The sequence below is a fragment of the Canis aureus genome, chromosome 16, assembly GCF_053574225.1.
Source record: "Canis aureus isolate CA01 chromosome 16, VMU_Caureus_v.1.0, whole genome shotgun sequence".
In the NCBI taxonomy this organism is placed as follows: domain Eukaryota; kingdom Metazoa; phylum Chordata; class Mammalia; order Carnivora; family Canidae; genus Canis; species Canis aureus.
The window spans coordinates 6,520,939-6,539,267 of record NC_135626.1 but is presented as its reverse complement, the minus strand read 5'-3'; the positions used below and the strand labels follow the sequence as shown (position 1 = coordinate 6,539,267).

General features: G+C 57.8%; 2 protein-coding genes across 4 annotated transcripts in view; one reads left to right on the top strand and one right to left on the bottom strand.

Annotated features, from left to right (window-relative positions):
• The window catches only part of PTPA (protein phosphatase 2 phosphatase activator), a 30,863-nt gene extending 30,041 nt beyond the window's left edge, over positions 1-822 (bottom strand). The window contains exon 1 of one of the 2 annotated variants that reach the window (XM_077850993.1): positions 499-822. In XM_077850993.1, the coding sequence (XP_077707119.1) occupies positions 499-529 (31 nt within the window). In that variant the 5' untranslated portion in view covers positions 530-822. The remainder of the gene's footprint in view (positions 1-498) is intronic. The other variant, XM_077850992.1, reaches the window with a different exon arrangement.
• A 473-nt stretch (positions 823-1,295) lies between these two features.
• On the top strand, positions 1,296-14,863 carry CRAT (carnitine O-acetyltransferase). Of its 2 annotated transcripts, XM_077850990.1 has the most exons (15): positions 1,309-1,494; positions 2,971-3,109; positions 3,809-4,072; positions 6,578-6,696; positions 7,864-7,917; positions 8,449-8,614; positions 8,991-9,165; positions 9,966-10,144; positions 10,682-10,782; positions 11,364-11,483; positions 11,605-11,727; positions 11,825-11,960; positions 12,327-12,389; positions 13,113-13,250; positions 13,970-14,863. In XM_077850990.1, the coding sequence occupies exons 2-15, from the start codon at positions 3,083-3,085 to the stop codon at positions 14,183-14,185; spliced, it is 1,881 nt and encodes a 626-aa protein (XP_077707116.1). In that variant the 5' UTR covers positions 1,309-1,494; positions 2,971-3,082; the 3' UTR covers positions 14,186-14,863. The 2 variants fall into 2 exon arrangements, with proteins under 2 accessions (XP_077707117.1, XP_077707116.1); XM_077850991.1 differs by lacking the exon at positions 2,971-3,109 and having other exon boundaries at positions 1,296-1,494.
• The last annotated feature ends 3,466 nt before the right edge of the window (positions 14,864-18,329 follow it).

Here is an 18,329-nt window from a genome sequence, read left to right as displayed (position 1 = left end):
CCCGCCTCCAAGAGGGAAAGAGCGTAGGTGGGCAGGGTGCAGAGGCGACTGCAAAGGGGGTGGGGGTGGGGGCGGGGGCGGGGGCGGGGGCGGGCCCGGCCCACAGAGCACCACCCCTCACCTCCAGGGCAAGGGCAGCCCCCAGAGTCACCTTCGCCCCCATCCCCGGCAGATTCCCCACCAGCTCCAGAGCTCACCGCAGCACGCGCAGCCCAGATGTGGAAGAGGCCTCGCCCTTGGGCCACAGCACTGCGCACCCGGCCCTTGGGCAGCCGGGGCTCCCCGAGTCCGGATGTTGCGCCCCACCCACCACCCCTTCGCAGCCCCGGGATCTAGCCCGGCCCCCCGATCCCCCCAACACGTCCTCCCCGGGGTCCAGCAGCTCCTGCCGCTCGGGCACCTCCACCTCCCGACCCCGCCGCCCCCCCGCCGCCCCCCGGTACCACACCCCTTCCCCGCCCCCGCGCCCCTACCCCACCCCGGCCCGGCCCGTCCTACCTGGCGGCGACTGCCGCTCACCCTCAGCCATCTTCCTCCCGCCGGGAGCCGGTCCGGATGCCTGAGGGGGTCTCACCTTTCACCCCCGGACACCCTCCCTTTCCCCGGCTCCACCAGGCGCTCAGAGCTTTCTGAAGAAAAAGAAGCACCGGCTTCTTCTTTTTTTCTTTTTCGGCTATAACCGAAAACCGAGAATTACAGTCACCCCCGTGAAGACGGCCGCCATGCTGGTGCGGGGCACTCAGGGAGCATGCCCAGCAACTGCCGGCTCGCGGCTGCGGCGCTCACCCGAGGCGGCGGCCATATTGGTGCGGGGCAGCTGGGAGCATGCGCACCAACGGCCGGCTCGCCTCCCTAGCAACCAACGGCCCGCCGGCGGGTGGGAGGCGGCAGCCATGCTTGTGCGGGGCGCTCCCCACCTGTCATCTCTGGCCCTATCCCGGGGCACATTAGAGGACATTCCCTTGTTGACATGGCTGTGTTTTCCTGCCGCTCTGAGAGTAGCGCTCAAGGACACCAACGGGGCTGAGAGGGGTGCACACTACTGCCTCCAACGGCCTAGACAGCGTTTGGAGGTGGGAGACGGCGAGCCGGACAGCGGCCTGGGCTCGGCCCCTCCTCCTGGATTCCACAGCCCGGAGGGGATCTGGCGACCACAGACGGAGCCCTCGGCCCCGCCCCGTCCCTTCCCGCACCCTGGTCCCGCCCCGCGCTCGCAGCTAGCGGCCGGAGCCTGCAACCGGCTGGCGGCCCCGCCCCAAGAGTCCTCCTCCGGGGCCCCCAGCCCGCCGCCCGCCCGGCCCGGTGGGTGGGCGCCGGGCCGCCTGGACCGGCCCGCGGCGCTGACTCGGCGACCTTGGCCCGAAGGCTCTAGCGGGGACCCACCGGCGGCGGCGGCGGCGGCGGCGGCGCGGACTTTGGCCGTGCGGAGGACCGAGCGGGCTGTGTGTGAGCGGGCGGGCCGCAGCGATGTTGGCTTTCGCGGCCAGGACGGTGGTGAGTGCGGCGGGGAACCGGGCGGGCGGGCCCTGGACGGGACGGGCTGGCTGCGCGGGGCGGGCTCCGGAAGGGGACAAGGCCGAGGGGCCACTGCCCTGCCCCGCCAGCGGTTGCTGAGGTGGGCCCGGCAGGTGGACCCACCCTGCTTGGCAGAGGAGGAGACTGACGCTCAAGGTCAGCGGTGGCACCGAACCTACGTCGTGTGGCCCTAAATTCCAATCACCCGGAAAGGATAGTGGGGACGCTGCCTTCCCTGACACCCAGAGCCAAGGATCCGGGAGACCAGCAGTCTCTCTCGCACACCTGTCGCACGCTCAGTCTGAGCCATCTATGCCCAGGCTAGAGCCACTTCTCCAGCCTCATCCAGTTGGTCAGTCTCCTTGAGCTTATCAAATGGCCCTTGAGGAATCTCGTGTGGCCAGAGAAATTCATGTGGAGGCCTCAAGCTGGGCTGCTCTGAAGGTCCTCCGAACGGGCAGGAGGCAGCAGGTGGCAGCCCCACACCCTTCTTACCCGCCAGTCCCTCCCCCAGCTTGTCCAAGCCTACCCCACAGTCCTCCCCACAGGACACCAAGCAGTGCTGCCACTCTGATTTGAGTTCCTTTCCTCTCTACTCCAAGCGTATCTCTGCCTGCATTTCCTTCTGTCTGTGCCAAGAAGGGTGTCCAAACAGACACTACTTGGCCCAGAGGCTCTTCCAGCTCTCCCAGAGCCCAGGACTCCACATCACCCTTGCTCCTGACCCAGAAAGGGTGGTGCCCCAGTCTCACAGACAGCTTCTAGGTCATCCTCCAGGAACCGCTGGGTGGCCTGATCAGTTTACTGCTGGGAAAACTAAGGCAAGGAGAGACTTGGCCGGAATCCCCCGGACCTGGTAACTCAAATGGAGAAGAATCCTGAAACCAGCCTCCTCCAGTTTATTTTTTAGTCCCCGAAGTCCACTCTTGGCTCCCCACTGAATGAGCTATAGCTCAAGAGAACCGGGCTTTGGTGGATGGGAAGCCCAGAAGGGCTCCAAGAGTCCTCCTGGAGGAAAACAAGATGAGCTCTTAGCTGCCACTTATGGCCACTTATGGCCCTTTCCCAGTGTCTGCTCTCTTGCACCAACCCCAGTTTACAGAACTGATTTCAGGATTATGGTGTAACCTCAGCGGTCAGGCAGCTTCTGCCTCCAGCCAAGTTTTCCGTCATTCAACAGACCTACGCAGATTCCAACAGGTGGATTTTTTAAATCCCTCCTGGCCCTGGCACCAGGCCCACCCAGAGAAGAAAGGAGAACATATTCTACGTTTCCTCCCACTCCAATGCCTACTACAAGCCTCTTCACCTGCTCCCCAATCCTCCACTTCTGACAGTTAGGGAGGGTGCCTGCCACAGCCACAACCTTAGATGCCACCATAGCCACCGTAGCCATTGCCACTGCCACTGCTGCCTCCCCCACCCTGAATCTTGGCTCTTGTCTTCTCTTTCCAGCCCGGGCAAGTGGCTGTCTCTTGCTAGGTTCTGCTCACCCACTGGGTAGCACAGTTAGGCTTAGAGGTCCAGCCCAAGGCAGACAGACAGGGCTCAGAACTTCAGTCCTGCCATGGAGGACGGGCAGCAGAAAGAGAAGGTATGGAACAATCCTCTGCCACTCACCTACCCACTGCTGCCAGCAGCCTTGGATCTCCTAGCTCTCTTTCTGTCCACCTCCGGAGTCTCCCAGACTTTCTCTCTTTGCCACCTCTCACCCACCTACCAAGCCATTCAGCTCTTGCTTGCCACAGCGCTGCCCCTATGCCACCTCTGTCCCCATCCCACAGACAGATAAAAACCAAGGCCTGGCCCTCACCCAAAGATGCTGTCATCATCTGGCTCTTTCTGACTTTCTCTTTTTGCCTCTTATTTCTCAGCTTGGCAGGGGTGGGAGTAATGGAGGTATGGGCCCCTGGGCGGGAGCAGTCACCTCACTACCTCCTGGCTGGCTCATTGTGCCAGGGTGAAGAAGGCGGGGCCTTGTTGCTTCCAGACAGGTGAGAGGTCACTCTCAGCTCTGCCACCCCCAACAGGTGCCATTCATCCTGACTTGGTTCCCCAGAGCCTTACCAGGATGGGTGGCCACACCCCCCTACCCTCTCCCTACCTGCATCTCCAGGCCCCAGAGAGGTGGAGACACCTAAAGTTTGAGGGCTGGGAAGCCAGGCAGGCACCACCCAAGGGGCTGTCTCTGACCCCAAGGATTGGCACATAAGTGCCCAGGACTGGAGCTTTAGGATTGCCAGGGCCTTCCAGAGCCAGTGAGACAATGAGCAAGATGTTCTGCTGCCTGCAGGTGAAGCCCCTGGGCTTCCTCAAGCCCTCCTCCTTGATGAAGGTCTCCAGCCGCTTCAAGGCACACCAGGATTCGCTGCCTCGACTGCCCGTGCCTGCGCTTCAGCAGTCCTTGGACCGCTACCTCAAGGCGCTGCAGCCCATTGTGAGCGAGGAGGAGTGGGCCCAAACCAAGCAGCTGGTGGAAGAGTTTCAGACCTCGGGGGGTGTCGGGGAGCGGCTGCAGAAGGGGCTGGAGCGCAGGGCCAGGAAGACGGAGAACTGGGTGAGTGGAGCTCCCTGTTTCCACATAGGTTGGGGGGCCCCGAGTCCCTCACAGAGGCTCAGGTGGTGAGAGGACCCCTTGCTGTGGCCTGTTGCTGGCCTCACGCTGAATTTTCCAATACCAGCTGCTCTGGCACACTTATTTGTGCCATGGAGTTTCTGGAGTGCTTACTGTGTGCCCAGCACTAGGTCAGGTCCCTGGGTGAGCAAGAAGGACACACTGTGGTCCTTCAGGGCTGACATTCACGCAGGGTGGGAAGCGAGCTGATTAAACTGCAGGCAGGTGTTGCTGGCAGTGAAGTTGGCCGGGAGAAAAAGGGAGAATGGCAGTGTCTTTGTTCTGAGTGGGCAGAGAGGAGGTAGTGTTGGATCTGAGAGAGAGGAACAACACAGGCAAACGTGGCAACAGCCTACCGTGTTCATCAGCAGAGCCTGGAATGTAGCACCATGGCCTAGAGCTTGGGGGCGGGGTAGCATCAGAGGAAGGCCTCTGGACTTGAGCTCAGTGGGAGCTGAGGAAGGGGAGCACAGGATGGCTCCAGGCAGGGCATTTGTGTTGTTCGGTGACAGATCAGATTGCCCTGGTTCTCTGTCACACAGGTGTGTTCAGCTCATGAAAACGGGTCCATACTGATGCTCCATGCAATTTTCTGTATGCATCTTACACCTCAGCATAATTGAAAAGGACCACCCTGACTGCTGGGATGGAAGTGGGAGTGGGGGTGGGAGGCATGTGATTAGGCCGGCGCCGGTACCCCAAAGGAGATACCAGGAGATGCCGCAGTAAGGGGTAGCGAGTCATTCCTTTCGTTTTATGTTCTGGAGGGAGCACCAGTGGCTCTTACCAGTGGCTGTGTGGGAAGTAGTCCTGACCTAAAGCAACTGTGTGGGGCGAAGGAAGAGGGAGACTTGCCAAGCTGGAGATGGCCCAGAAGGGAGCTGCTTTGGCAGAGAGAACCAGAGTCAGGTTCTGGCCCTGTAAGGTGGGAGATGCTTTGAGTGGGACAGGTGGTAGGGTGGGGGCCACACACGGGAGGTGGAAGTCATCAACTGATAGGCAGCACGTACTGAGCTTCAGCAGGCATTTAGAGTCTGTGGTCCAGCAGCTTACCAGTATTTTTAGCTCAGAACTCCTTCCAACAGAAACTTTCCAGCTAAGGGGCAAGGATATCCCATTCTCCACTCACAGGGCCCTAGTGCCCAGCAGATTCCTAATGGGGGAATGCCCACATCTGCAGGAACTCCGCTTATTTCCCAGCTCTGGCTGGAGGCCCTGAGATCTCCAGTGGAGTTGGGGGGGTGGGGTGCTGGCTGAAGGGCACCCAGCTGTTCCCAGACAGGAGGGAATTCCTTTCTGCCCCTCCCTGATTCACAGAGGAGGCAGCTGAAGCTCAGAGAGGTAGACTGAAAGCCCAGAGCCACACAGCTCTGGGAGGTCCTGAGCTACACAGGATGGTCTGGCTGACCAGGAGCCCTGTCCTCAGGCCACAAGTCAGCAGACAGCAGTTGCTCACTAGCCTGCTGTACAACCTGGGCGCGTCATCTTCCCTCAGCCCTTGCAAAGGGCCCATGGCTGGTGCCCTGGTGCCACAGGCCAGCAGTTCCCCAAGTAGAACCTGTATGATGAATAGGCATGTCCCACTGCTGTCTGAGAGGGGATAGGAAACACAGTGGGGGTGTGTGCCCCTGGGATTGAGAGACCTGCCAGGGAGGTGTTGCAGGCATGTGTGTAAAGGGGCAGAGTGAGGGGCATGTCCCAGTCACCATGTAAGGCTCAGGGATGACAGTCTCTTGGGAATCTGCACAGCCCAGACACAGGAGCCTTCAAAAACCTGTCCATGGCTGGTCCCCAGAGAGACTGCTCACCCAATGGAAAGAGCCCCGCTTATGTAGAGGACAGACCACCAAATGGGGACACAGGATGTGGTACCTAGATCTTGTCACTAGGGGAGTGATTTACCCTCTCAGCGAGCTTTCTCCACGTGGCCCTGACCTTGTGATCCCACTGGGTGTCTGCTCCCCAGTCTGACACCAACAGGAAGGACCCGGGTCCTGAGGGCTGCACTCCTGGCTCCCTGGAGAATGTCTACCTGGAACAGTCAAAAACACATTCACCAGACTTTCTTTTTATATCTTTTTCCATTTTTCCGTCTATCCGGGGTGGTTTTTTTTTTTTTTCTTTCTAAAAGCATAAAAGCATTGACCAAAAGTGTATAAGAAAAAGTGAAATGATTCCCATCTCTGCCTCTTTCCCTCAACCCACCCTATCCCCACCTGCAGGTTTCCTGCCAGTCTTTCTCTCTGGAATCTTTGGCTTGGTGGTCTTGTCTGATTCCTCTTGCTAATGCTGATTGCCTCAGGCAAAGGGGAAATGGGGGTGCTGCTGGTGGGTTTAAGTGGGGTGGACGGTTCTGGATCTGAGCATTCATTCTGAGAATCTATACTCCATGGAGGGGCCCAGCCAGGTCCCCACTCACTGCTCACAGGCTCTGGTCCTTTTCCCCAGCTGTCCGAATGGTGGCTCAAAACAGCCTACCTCCAGTACCGCCAGCCCCTGGTCATCTACTCCAGCCCTGCTGTGGCACTGCCCAAACAGGACTTTGTGGACCTGCAGGGACAGCTCCGGTGAGTGCAGCTGGGACAGGGCTCCAGGCACATCCAGGACCCTAACATCCAATCCCCCAGGAGACTATAGGGCCCCCAGTCCTATTCCTCATGTTTCATCCCCACATACAGCCTTATGAAGTAGGGAGTATCATCCCTATTTTACAGATGGGGAAACTGAGACTCAGAACAATGAAAGGACTTCCCCAAAAGCACCTTTCAGGATTGGCTGATCTGGGCCAGAAAGCAAGGTCTCCCTGGCTCTAAAGCTTCATAACTGTTAACCACACCGTGGCCCATGTCACCTCTCTCCCTATAAACCTGAGGCTATCCCTCACCTCAGTTCTCACCCTTCACCCCCACCCCTCTCGCTCCAGCTGGCCACAGGGGTGACCTTTGTACACAGTCCTCTTTACCATGTCATTCGGCCATGACACTTGCCCTGGCTTCTGTACCAGTACTACCAGAGTTAAAAATACCAGTGACAGGATCTCCTGCCCAAGGACCAGCCACTCAGGCCTACCACCTGTTTCTCTTAAAGGGACCAGGGCGCCCCAAGAATTCTGGCTCAGACTCTAGCCCATCATCCCAATGTTAGGACCCAGGGGCAGCCCAGGTGTCAGGCATGATTGGTATGGCCCAGACAATCCCAGGAGGAAGGTCAGATTGAGAGAGACAGAGGCCCCAAAACAGGAAGGCACCTATCAGAGGGGACACTCTGAGCTACTGCCCTCCCATTCATACTCCCTGTCCCCCAAGGTCCCAGGTCCCTTTATAACTGATCCTTCAAAGAAGGGTGACCTCCTTCCAGGCTCCAGGCTTCAGGCCCTTTGTGGGTAGAATCAGCCAGTACCTACCAGTAACCCAGCTGTAATTGTACTGCCATTCATTCATTACACCTACGTCCTGCCAGGGCTTGGCCAAAAGCATCTCCCTGGGCCCTCTAAGAGCCCTCCCTCTAGAGATAAGAGAAAGCTGGCTTAGAAGGGCAAGCCGGGATCCAAACACAGGTCCTGCACTTGAATTCCTTCAGGCTTTCTGCAGGCAGTGAGTCAGGAGTGATGCAATCTGTATCCTCCTTCAGCGAGGCCCTTCTCTTACCTGACCAGGGGCCTCCTGTGGGGTGTCCGCGTGGGGTGTCCGCGTGGGGTGTCCGCGCGGCTTCTAATTTCTAATTGGTCCCCCCAGGTTCGCTGCCAAATTCATCGAGGGCGTGTTGGATTTCAAGGCCATGGTTGACAAGTGAGCAGCCTGCCCCCACCCTGCCCTCCTAATTGCCATAGCCACTACAGCCTGGGCCTGCAAGTGCAGTCGCCTCAGCCACATGCTGGGCTGGCCCAGAGTTCAGCTGCTTTCACTTCCTTGGCCCAGCTTCTGCTGGGGTTGGGGAGACAGAGTGGGGATTGGGACACCTAGGTCCTCTGCTCTGGCTTCTGAGACTGTGTGGCCACCTGGTGACCGTGTCCTAAAAGACCCCTGGAATTGGTGTCCAAGCCAAAGAGGACCCCAGAGGTTGACTCACTGCTTCATCTCTTCTGGCAAGCTGAAGCACACGGGGGGAAGGGAGTTTCCAGGGTGACACAAGCAGCACCCCCGCCCCAGAGTGGAATACTGGCCTCCTGACCCCAGGCCAGGCCCTGACACACCCCCAGCTCATGCTGAGGGGGATTAGGGACCCTCCTCAGCTGTGCCCAGCAGCAGCTCTCTGTCGGTTTTATCCTCTTCCCCGCCTACTTGCTTGGTGGCCCCCTCACTGTCCCTCTGCCCCCGCAGCGAGACCCTGCCTGTGGAGTACCTGGGGGGTAAGCCGCTGTGCATGAACCAGTACTATCAGATCCTGTCCTCCTGCCGTGTGCCGGGCCCCAAGCAGGACACGGTCATCAGCTTCAGCAAGACCAAGAAGCCGCCCATGCACATCACTGTGGTGCACAACTACCAAGTGGGTGGGCTCCTGCCCTTCTGCGGGGAGGGGGTGGGGGTGGGCAGGGCCAAAAGTCAGCTTCTCCAACACACACACCCATGTGTCCCCAGGAACAAGCATGCCCTGGGCATCTCTACCAGGTGCCTTGCTCGGCCCCAGCCTGAGGACAGCCAGGAGGGCCAAGGGCCTGCCCAGCCCGGGGAGAGCAATTCGAGGACCTCTTCCCATCTCACACCTGTGGCCTGGCTTCATCCCCCTGGGCAGGACCCAGGCTGGCACTGGCTGTGACTTCTGGGCTGCCGAGGCCAGGAGGAGGTGGAGGGTGGGAGGTAACTGCTACCAGTCTGAGACCCCTACCCGCCTCCCTTCTCTTCACTTGCCTGTGCCCGGATAGTTTTTTGAGCTGGACGTGTACCACAGCGATGGGACACCGCTGACATCCGATCAGATCTTCATGCAGCTGGAGAAGATCTGGAACTCATCGCTGCAGACCAACAAAGAGCCCGTGGGCATCCTCACCTCCAACCACCGCAACTCCTGGGCGAAGGCATACAACACCCTCATCAAAGGTGCGACGGGGGTGGGGGTGAATGAAGGGAGAGAGGCCCACGCCAGGCCCTGGTGGCCACATTTCTCACCGAATCCTCTCAACTCAGAATGTGTGATGTTGGCCCATTTCACAGAGGGGGAAACTGAGGCTTGGTTGGATTTAGTTTTCCTCTCTTAAGTAGCAAGTTACAGTAAGAGTCCAAGTCCTCTGGCTGCAGACCCCACCTCGGTCTCCATGTTCCTGGCAAATCCTGTTTGGGTCAGGGGCATTGTCCCCAGACCCAGACCCCTGTGTTAGTCCCCTGAGCCACACTGGCTCTCCATGTGACCTGGGGCTTCTGTGTCCTCATTTCTTTTTTCCCCCCCTTTTTTTAAAAGATTTTATTTATGCACAAGAGTGGGGTGAAGGGCGGGGGGAGGGGAGGGACAAGTAGACTCCCCACTGAGCCACAGGGCTTGATGTCAGATCTCATGACCCTGAGATCGTGGCCTGAGCCAAAAATCAAAGAATTGAACGCTTAACTGACCGAGCCACCCAGGTGCCCTCCCCCCCCCCCTTTTTTTTAAGTTTATTTTATTTTTTTGGTCATCTCTACCCACACCGTGGGGCTCAAACTCAAAAATCTGAGATTAGGAGTCACAGGCTCTTCCAACGAGCCAGCCAGGCGCCCCTCTCTTTCCTCTTTTCTAATGTGGGTCTGGTATTGGGCCCTGCTTCATGGGGTGCCAAGGGCTGCACATAAACATTCTGGAAGCCTCTGAGGCCTCCCCAGGCCTGACATGCACCCCCATCTTGCACCTCTCCCACCTTCTTCCCCAGACAAGCTGAATAGGGAGTCAGTACGTTCCATCCAGAAGAGCATCTTCACCTTGTGCCTGGACGCACCCATGCCTCGGGTCTCAGACGACGTGTACCGCAGCCACGTGGCTGGCCAGATGCTGCATGGGGGTGGGGGCAGGCTCAACAGTGGCAACCGCTGGTTTGACAAGACGCTGCAGGTGAGGACTCGGTAGGGCCAGGACTACCCCCACCCCCACCCCAGGACGCACACCCAAACCTGGCCCATTGCAGCCTCAGGACTTCCTGCCCGGCGCCGGGGTGTCCCTGGCCTCCCAGCTAGTAAAGCAGATGGGAAGCCAGCAGGTGGATGTGGCTGTAATTACCCAGCAGTCAGCCTGTCATTACTGGGCCTGTCCCAGAAACCGCTGTCACTCCTTTAGCACATCAGAGAGAAACTGGACTGTGGGGCCAGGCAGAGCGGCACAGTCTTGGCTCTGACCTTCCCTCTCTGCACCTGTAAATTGATTCCCCGGGAGGGTATTGCAGGGACTCAGGGAGGTACATGCGTAAGGTACATGCTTGCTATGGCCTGGAATGGGCCTGGGGCCCCTGGTGAGCGTTGGCTGTTATTAATAACAATATTAAGCGTGCATAACCCCTGAGATGGCTTTAGAGAGGCACTTCCCATGAAACCCAACCAGCACAGAGTGGCCCCAGGGACCTGGGCCTGATGGATACCCACTCCCCACCCCTAGTTCATTGTAGCAGAAGACGGCTCCTGTGGGCTTGTGTATGAGCACGCAGCAGCGGAGGGGCCCCCCATCATTGCCCTCGTGGACCACGTCATTGAGTTCACGTGAGTGTGGTTGTCCCGCCCTCTACCCAGTTCCCTAGCTCCTGGTGATGGGTGACACACGTAGGGGAATGCCATCCTCCCCTGTGCCTGGGAATCTGTCTCTTCAAAGGAAGCCAGAGGAAGGCATGGGCTTGGAGTCTTGAGACCCGGGTTTGAGTTCTGGCTCTGCCACTTCCCAGCTCTGTGACTTTGGACAAGTCCCTTCACTCTCCAGGCCTCCTCCATGTGGCCACTTGAAAGCTGGAGTAAAGGCAATTTTCTTTTTTTTTTTTTTTCTTTTTTTTTTAATTGACTTACTCATGAGAGACACAGAGAGAGTAGCAGAGACACAGGCACAGGCAGAGGGAGAAGCAGGCTCCACACAGGGAGCCCGACATGGGACTCGATCCCAGGTCTCCAGGATCACACCCTGGGCCGAAGGCGGCACTAAACCTCTGGGCCACCCGGGCTGCCCCTGAAGGCAATTTTCTAAAGAGCAAACCCAGAGTCTCCCTAGGCTGGCTCCCTCCAGCCTCAGGGACCCATGCCCCCAACCTAGTCCCAATGGACCCAGGCTCCCAGAGCCCCTGTGTCCCACGCAGGAAGAAGCCTGAGCTTGTGCGGTCCCCCATGGTACCCCTGCCCATGCCCAAGAAGCTGCGGTTCAACATCACACCCGAGATTAAGAGTGACATTGAAAAGGCAAAGCAGAATCTCAGCATGTAAGTAGCGGGCATGGGTGGGTGAAGTCAAGTTTAAGGATCGGAACACTCCTGGGCCTTCCCTGGGTTGGCAGGGGCTGCCAGGCTCCTGCTCCTCACCCACTTCTCTCCTGCCTCCCAGCATGATCCAGGACCTGGACATCATGGTGATGGTGTTCCACCACTTTGGGAAAGACTTCCCCAAGTCAGAGAAGCTGAGCCCAGATGCCTTCGTCCAGATGGCCCTACAGCTGGCCTACTACAGGTTCACCCTACCCCACGTGCCCATGGAGGAGGGATGGGACCTGGGGGTGGAGGTGGGGCAGCCCGCCAGGGTGTACTCAGCCCCCTGTCCCACCCAGGATCTACAAACAGGCATGCGCCACATATGAGAGTGCCTCTTTGCGCATGTTTCACTTGGGCCGCACCGACACCATCCGCTCCGCCTCCATGGACTCGCTGACCTTCGTCAAAGCCATGGATGACCCCAGTGTGTCGGTGAGAGGGCCGGGGTAAGGGTGGGCAAGCCGGCCGTGAGCCACCTCCCCTTCCTATACTTTCTGTCATCACACATCAATTGAGCCCCTACTATCTTCCTACCCTCTGGTGGGTGCTGGAAATCTAACAGAAGGTGGAGTCATGAGTTTGGTCCTGACCTTCCTGGTAGCCAAAGACAAAAAGGAACTGTTCATTCATTCACTCATCAGCAGTGAGCATCTGCTCTGTGCATCAGGCCTCAGGGGAGGATGGATGAGAGTCGGCAGCTGCAGTTCCTGCTCTTGGGGAGTGCAGATCCTAGGGCTGGCTGGGAAGTGGGCTGCTGGGGTGGATGCCAGAACAGACTTCAACTCCCTCACCTCCTAGGAGCACCAGAAGGTGGAGCTGCTGCGGAAGGCGGTGCAAGCCCACCGAGCCTACGCTGACCAGGTGACTGACTGACCCGTCATCTCCCGGCTGTCCATCCCTGCAGCAAAAGGCTGCCCACCCTTAGTGAGGGTGGCTATACTAGTCCTTCCCAAACCTTGGGGCATCTGAGTGAGGCTGAATAGCCCCCTTTTAAAGTTGGAGAAACTGAGGCTTAGCCCAGTGACGTTGTGGGTCCTGGGTGAACCTCTGGATCGTATGTCATGCTCTCCTCAACAGCCCCAGACTCCAGGATGCTGAGGGTATGTGGGGTCTGGCCAACAGCAGCACTCCTGCCCTCTGATAGCTTGGGCTAAGGCCTGGGTTCCCGTCTGGCTCTGAGCACCTGTGTATGCCAGGCTCTGCCCACGTTACACGCAGTTGTCCATTTCGATCTCACTGCCACCCTGTGAAAGGAAATCCAGTAACCAGCCCCATTTTATAGATGAAGGCACTGAGGCTCCAAGATACAAGTGATCTGCGAAGGCCCCATGGCCAGGGTAGAGCCAGGCCACCCAGCTCTAGGCCTGTGTTCTTAAATGGGAAGAGGGACTCCCCACCCTGGGAAGGTCCCTGAGGTCAGTCTCCCCATCTATAAAGTGAAGGCTCTCCTGCCTGGACCCTCTGGTCTCGTGAGTCTAAGGGACCGCTGCATGGAAGAGGCGTTGCTGCCATAGGCTTTTGAGGAAGGTCAGGGGCACCCCCTAGGACTGCAGGGCCTGCACCTGACAGCTCCTCCTCTCACAGGCCATCCGAGGGGAGGCCTTCGACCGGCACCTGCTTGGTCTGAAGATGCAGGCCATTGAGGACCTGGTGAGCATGCCTGACATCTTCATGGACACCTCTTACGCCATTGCTATGCACTTCAACCTCTCCACCAGCCAGGTGGGCCACTGCCCCAGAGCCCTCTGGGTTTTCCTGCCCTCCAGGCCCTGCCACTGCCCTAGGCGCCCTGGGGTGGGATGGAACAGACCCTGCTGGAGCGGGACAAAGGCTACACTGAATAGAGCCAAGGTCCAGAACATGGTCAGACCTCCTTGGTGATGGCGTAACCCATAGAGGCACACCCATGTCCACTGCTGAAGCAACTGAGTTCTGGTGGAAGAGCCAGGGTCAGAGGGCTTCACTGCAGCTTAGGAAGGCTGAGAAGGAGTCGGAGTACCCCATCCCCCGCCCCCGCCCTCACCGCATGGGAAAATCAGCTTCATTCATTCACTGGTCCAACACGAAGGAACATCCGAGCCATGCCAGCTGGTGCTGGGCACTAGGACACAGCAGGGACAGACCACCACCCCGTCCCTGGGGGCTCACAGTGTAGGCTAGAAGCACAGAGACAGAGGCAGTGATGGCCCCCTGGGAAGTGCTGGGGGTTAGGGGGTTCTCAAGGAGGGAGCACTTCAAGCTCCCTGAGGAATGACTAGGAAGGCTCTATAGACGGTTGACTGCAAAACTACAGCTCAAAGGATGAGAAAAAGTTGTCCATCCACTGGAGAAGAGGAAGGGACATCTCAGGCAGAGATACAGAAAGCCAGGCTGGTGCCACCACGGGGCTGGAGGGGAGTCGGTGGGGTAGGACAAGAGCCTCAGTCCTGTGCCATTTCCAGGTCCCTGCCAAGACAGATTGCGTCATGTTCTTTGGGCCCGTGGTCCCAGACGGCTATGGCGTGTGCTACAACCCCATGGAGACGCACATCAACTTCTCTGTGTCAGCCTACAACAGCTGTGCCGAGACCAATGCAGCCCGCCTGGCGCACTACCTGGAGAAGGCACTCCTGGACATGCGCGCTCTGCTGCAGAGTCACCCTCGGGCCAAGCTGTGAGCCACCTCCCATGCTCAGGCCTGCCAGTGTCACAGCCAAGCCACCCAAGGGGATGGGCCACCCACCAGACTTCTACTCCTTTACTCCCTCCCCCACCTGGAGCCTGCAGATCTGACTGATATGGGGAGGCATCCCCCAGCAGGGCCTGCAGGCCTGAGCCAGTGCCTTCCATCGGTCAGCCTCAGCACTGCTGGGGCCCGAGTCCTGGGCTGAGTTCAGAGGCTGAGTAAGGCATCAGGTCCAGGCACCCAGCGCATCACCTGTGAGCCCTCCTACAGGGAAAGGAACCAAAGGAGCCCCTCCCTTGCCAGGGCAACAGACTGGGAAGTCCTTTTCTGGCTAGCTCAGTCCACTGCCTCCTGTGCTGCTGGGCTGGTGTCTGTACCCCGATACCCAGGCTCCCGAGGAACTAGACACAGGACTACCTAGAGCCAGGGGCTCCAGGCCGCCCCCCAAGGCCAGGGTGTGAGGTGTACCGGTAAGGGAAACTCAAGACCTTGATCCAGCCCACCTCACATGGCGGAACCATCTTTCCTGGGGGCTGCTACGTTTTTGTGGATGATGTGGCCCAAAGGCCCCAATTTGCTCGCTTCTACTCAGCTTGATTCCTGAACCATGTTCAAGGTTATATAACAGTAACGTGCAAGGTGATTAATAAAGGAGAAATTTGTCAGTGAAGAGGTGGTTCAGCCGAGGGGCAGGCAATGTGGGGTCGACACCTGGGTTTGCTTTCTCTCAACTTGTTCTGCATCTGGGACCCAGTGTCCAGACAGGGGCCACAAAGGCTCCCAGAGCAGCCAAGGGGAGGGTTCTTGGGCTTAGGCTAGGGAGCCACAGGCCAACGTCAACCTCAGGGCACTTAGCCAGGAGTGGCACCAGACCCAAGGCTGTGGCCTTTACAGACCTGAGCCTCCCTGTCCTATGGGCTGTGGGTGGGAACGAGGCTCTCAGGGGGCTGTGGGGCCTCGTAACCTCAGCAGTGGTGGGCTGGGCAGTGTGCAGTTGACACTCAAGGCCTCACCCTGCTGCCCCCACAACGAGCCAACAGCAGTGGTGGCCAAGCAGCCTTGCTCAGCCCAGCCCCACCCCAGGTGCTGTCAGGAGCTACCAGACACCAAATCACGTGGCTAGTTGATCAGAACCCTATACATGCCCCCCCAGCCCCCCCCCACCTCTCAGGGGCAGGGCGTTCTGCCAAAATCAAGTAGGCTGCTTACGGAGAGAAGAGCCTTTCCCTCAAAGGTGACACTGGCCCTAAGGAAGTCACCCATGAACCCCCAAGAGCAGGTGCCAAAGGGGTGGAGGGGGGAGAGGTCACTGAGCTTGTGAGTGAAGTGACCAGGCTGACTTGTGACCATCATGTGAGGGTAGATCCTATAGTTTTCTCCTTTTTTCGGATGCAGAAATAAGCTTAGAGAGGTTAAGGTCACCAGGCCACTAAAGGGCAGAGACAGATTTCCAGAGAAGCCCCTGTAGCCAAGCACCCAGCCCCAACACCACACCCACTCAGACAGCCCAGGGCAGCGGGTGAAGAATAAAGGAGCCAGGGCTGTGATGGAGGAGGACAGAGGGCCCCAGCTGGGAAGTCGGAAAGTGCCAGCTCGACCAAAGCACTGACCAGATGGTACTAACCTGTGCTGGGCACTGGGCACCGGGAGGCCTGACTGCGCCTCCTCACAGCCACACAAGGGTGGGGACTCTGCACCCTCATTCTCTGATGGGGCTAGCAGAGGGCATGCCCCTTTGCCCCAAATCCCAGGGAGCAAGAGGTAGAGCCTGGATAATGGGGGTGGGGGGGCGGGGGGGGTGTTTCGAGGCCTGGCCACTCCTCAGGACCCCAGCACAGCCTGTGGGGTGGGCTAATGCCAAGGGAAGGGGTACAGGAGCGTCCTCCCCTCGGGGGCCGTGACAGAAAGACCTGCAAGAGGATTCCACAGCATACAGGCTCTGCTCTGCCATTGGAGAGCTTGGGCTGGCCCTTGGCTTCCCTGTGCCTGGGTGTCCTCATCTGTACAGTGGAGGTGGTGCTGCTCCCTTGGGGGGCGGGGGGGAGGGCTTCTGGGAGTCTCAGGAGCAGGGCCCACTGCAGGAGTTGGGTGGGCACACCCCAACCCAGCCTGAGGCAGCAGGGGAGCAGGGAGAGTGATCCAGGCTGAGGACATTGCCTGGACAGATGCCCAAGACTCCCGGAGGCTCGGGTTCTAAGACTGCATAAGGTCTGATCATGAGGCAAGATTCTTCCCCCAAAAAACCAATCCTGTGGGAGTGAGGGTGGCCCACTGCGCTTGAGTTGTTACAGGTCTGCTGCTACAGGGCTCACTCTGTATTCTAGGGCCAAAAAGTACTGTTTGGAGTAGACACACTTAGCACAGAGGACCCCAATCAGTGTTACACGGAATGCTGGGGCGGGGGCAGGCAAAGAAACACAGATTTAGTCATTACTCCTGAGGGCATGATGTGTGACCTCACAATCTGCAGGTGTTGGATGGGGACAAGCAAGTGTTCTTTGGTTTCTGGACACCCTGGGAGGTAAGTGTTGGGGACACTCACACTCCTACAAGATCAAGTTTTTCAATCCAACTGTCAGAGTGCCTGGGTGGCTCAGTCAGTTAAGTATCTAACGTTGGCTTAGGTCACGGTCGCAGGGTCCTGGGGTCGAGTCCCACTTGTGCCTTCTATCTCAAATAATAACTTTTAAAAATAAATACAAAAGAAAAATAAACCAACTGTCTGAATGTTATGCCAATGGACACTTCTGTCTTAGAATAAAATTTCTAAGGATAGCATCATGCACTTAGCCAATGGACCCAGAGAACGGTTGGCCCTGAGAGCGAGCAGACCCTGACGTCAAAGATGCAGATGAAGAACTTGGTTTTTGTGGGGGGTTTTGCAAAGTATGAGTGAAAAAGAATGGCTCTAAATAGATCCTGTGCAATATGTTATTAAATTCGAAACTGTTGGGACGCCTGGGTGGCTTAGTAGTTGAGTGTCTGCCTTTGGCTCAGGTCGTGATCCCAGGGTGCTTGCATCAAGTCCCACATCAGGCTCCCTGTATGGAGCCTGCTTCTCCTTTTGTCTATGTCTCTGCCTCTGTGTGTGTGTCTCATGAATAAACAAAATCTAAAAAATAAAAAAATTTGAAACTGTGACCCAATGAATGGGTGAAAATTGTTTACCTAGATCCCCTAAAGGCTTATCCAGGTTAGCACGAGCTTGCTTTGAGCTCTCTTCACTGGGAAAGTGCAGGGCCTGGAGCCTGCCAGGTGAGGGGAGAACCAGACCACCTGGAGCCCCAAACAGGGGGACTCTCCCAAGACAGGTGCTTTGGAAGATGCTGAGGAATGGGCTGAAGGGGGCCAGGCTGGGCTGCGGATGAGGGAGCCACATGTGGAGGCTTTGCTGCCTCCTGGGAGGATCTGGTGTGCCCTGGACTCAGAGCCACCTGGCAGGTGGGAAAAGATAGATATTTCAAAGATGTTTATCAAGTATGAAGTAGAGTCAGCTAGGATTGGGGACCAGACTGAATGGGACAGGTCAGGCTGCCTGAAGGTGGGAATGGGTGGGGGTTGCTGTCAACAGGGGTGAAGACGTCAAGTCCACTTGGGGCCCAGGGAACCCCCAGGGCTCACCAGACAGCCCCTTTCCTCTCTCCTCCCTGGAAAATCCCTGCTGGATTCTGTCCAGCTTGCTTGTTCCCTTCAGCTGCATCTAGTCGGCTTCATACCTACCTGTTGGGTTCTCGTTTCTTAGCTATTCTATTTTTCACTGTTGATTTATTTTAAAATCTTCCAGATCTCACTTGAGTTTCCTGCCCCCTACAAATGCTTTCAAGTTTGTCTTTTATTTCCTTAAAACAGTAAAACAATTTACTCTGTGCCTGATCATTCCAGTATCGTCCCAGTATGCATGGGTCTGCTCCACTGCCTGCTTTCTTTCTGATGGTTCTCAGTCATGGTGCCTTCTGCACCGGGCCATCTCGGTCTGTATTTTATGCACAGTAATTTAAAAACTACTTATACAGGGGCCCCTGGGTGACTCAGTCAGCTTAGCGTCTGCCTTCGGCTCAGGTCATGATCTCAGGGTCCTGGGACTGAGCCCTGCATTGGGCTCCCTGCTCGGCAGGGAGTCTGCTTCTCCCTCTCCC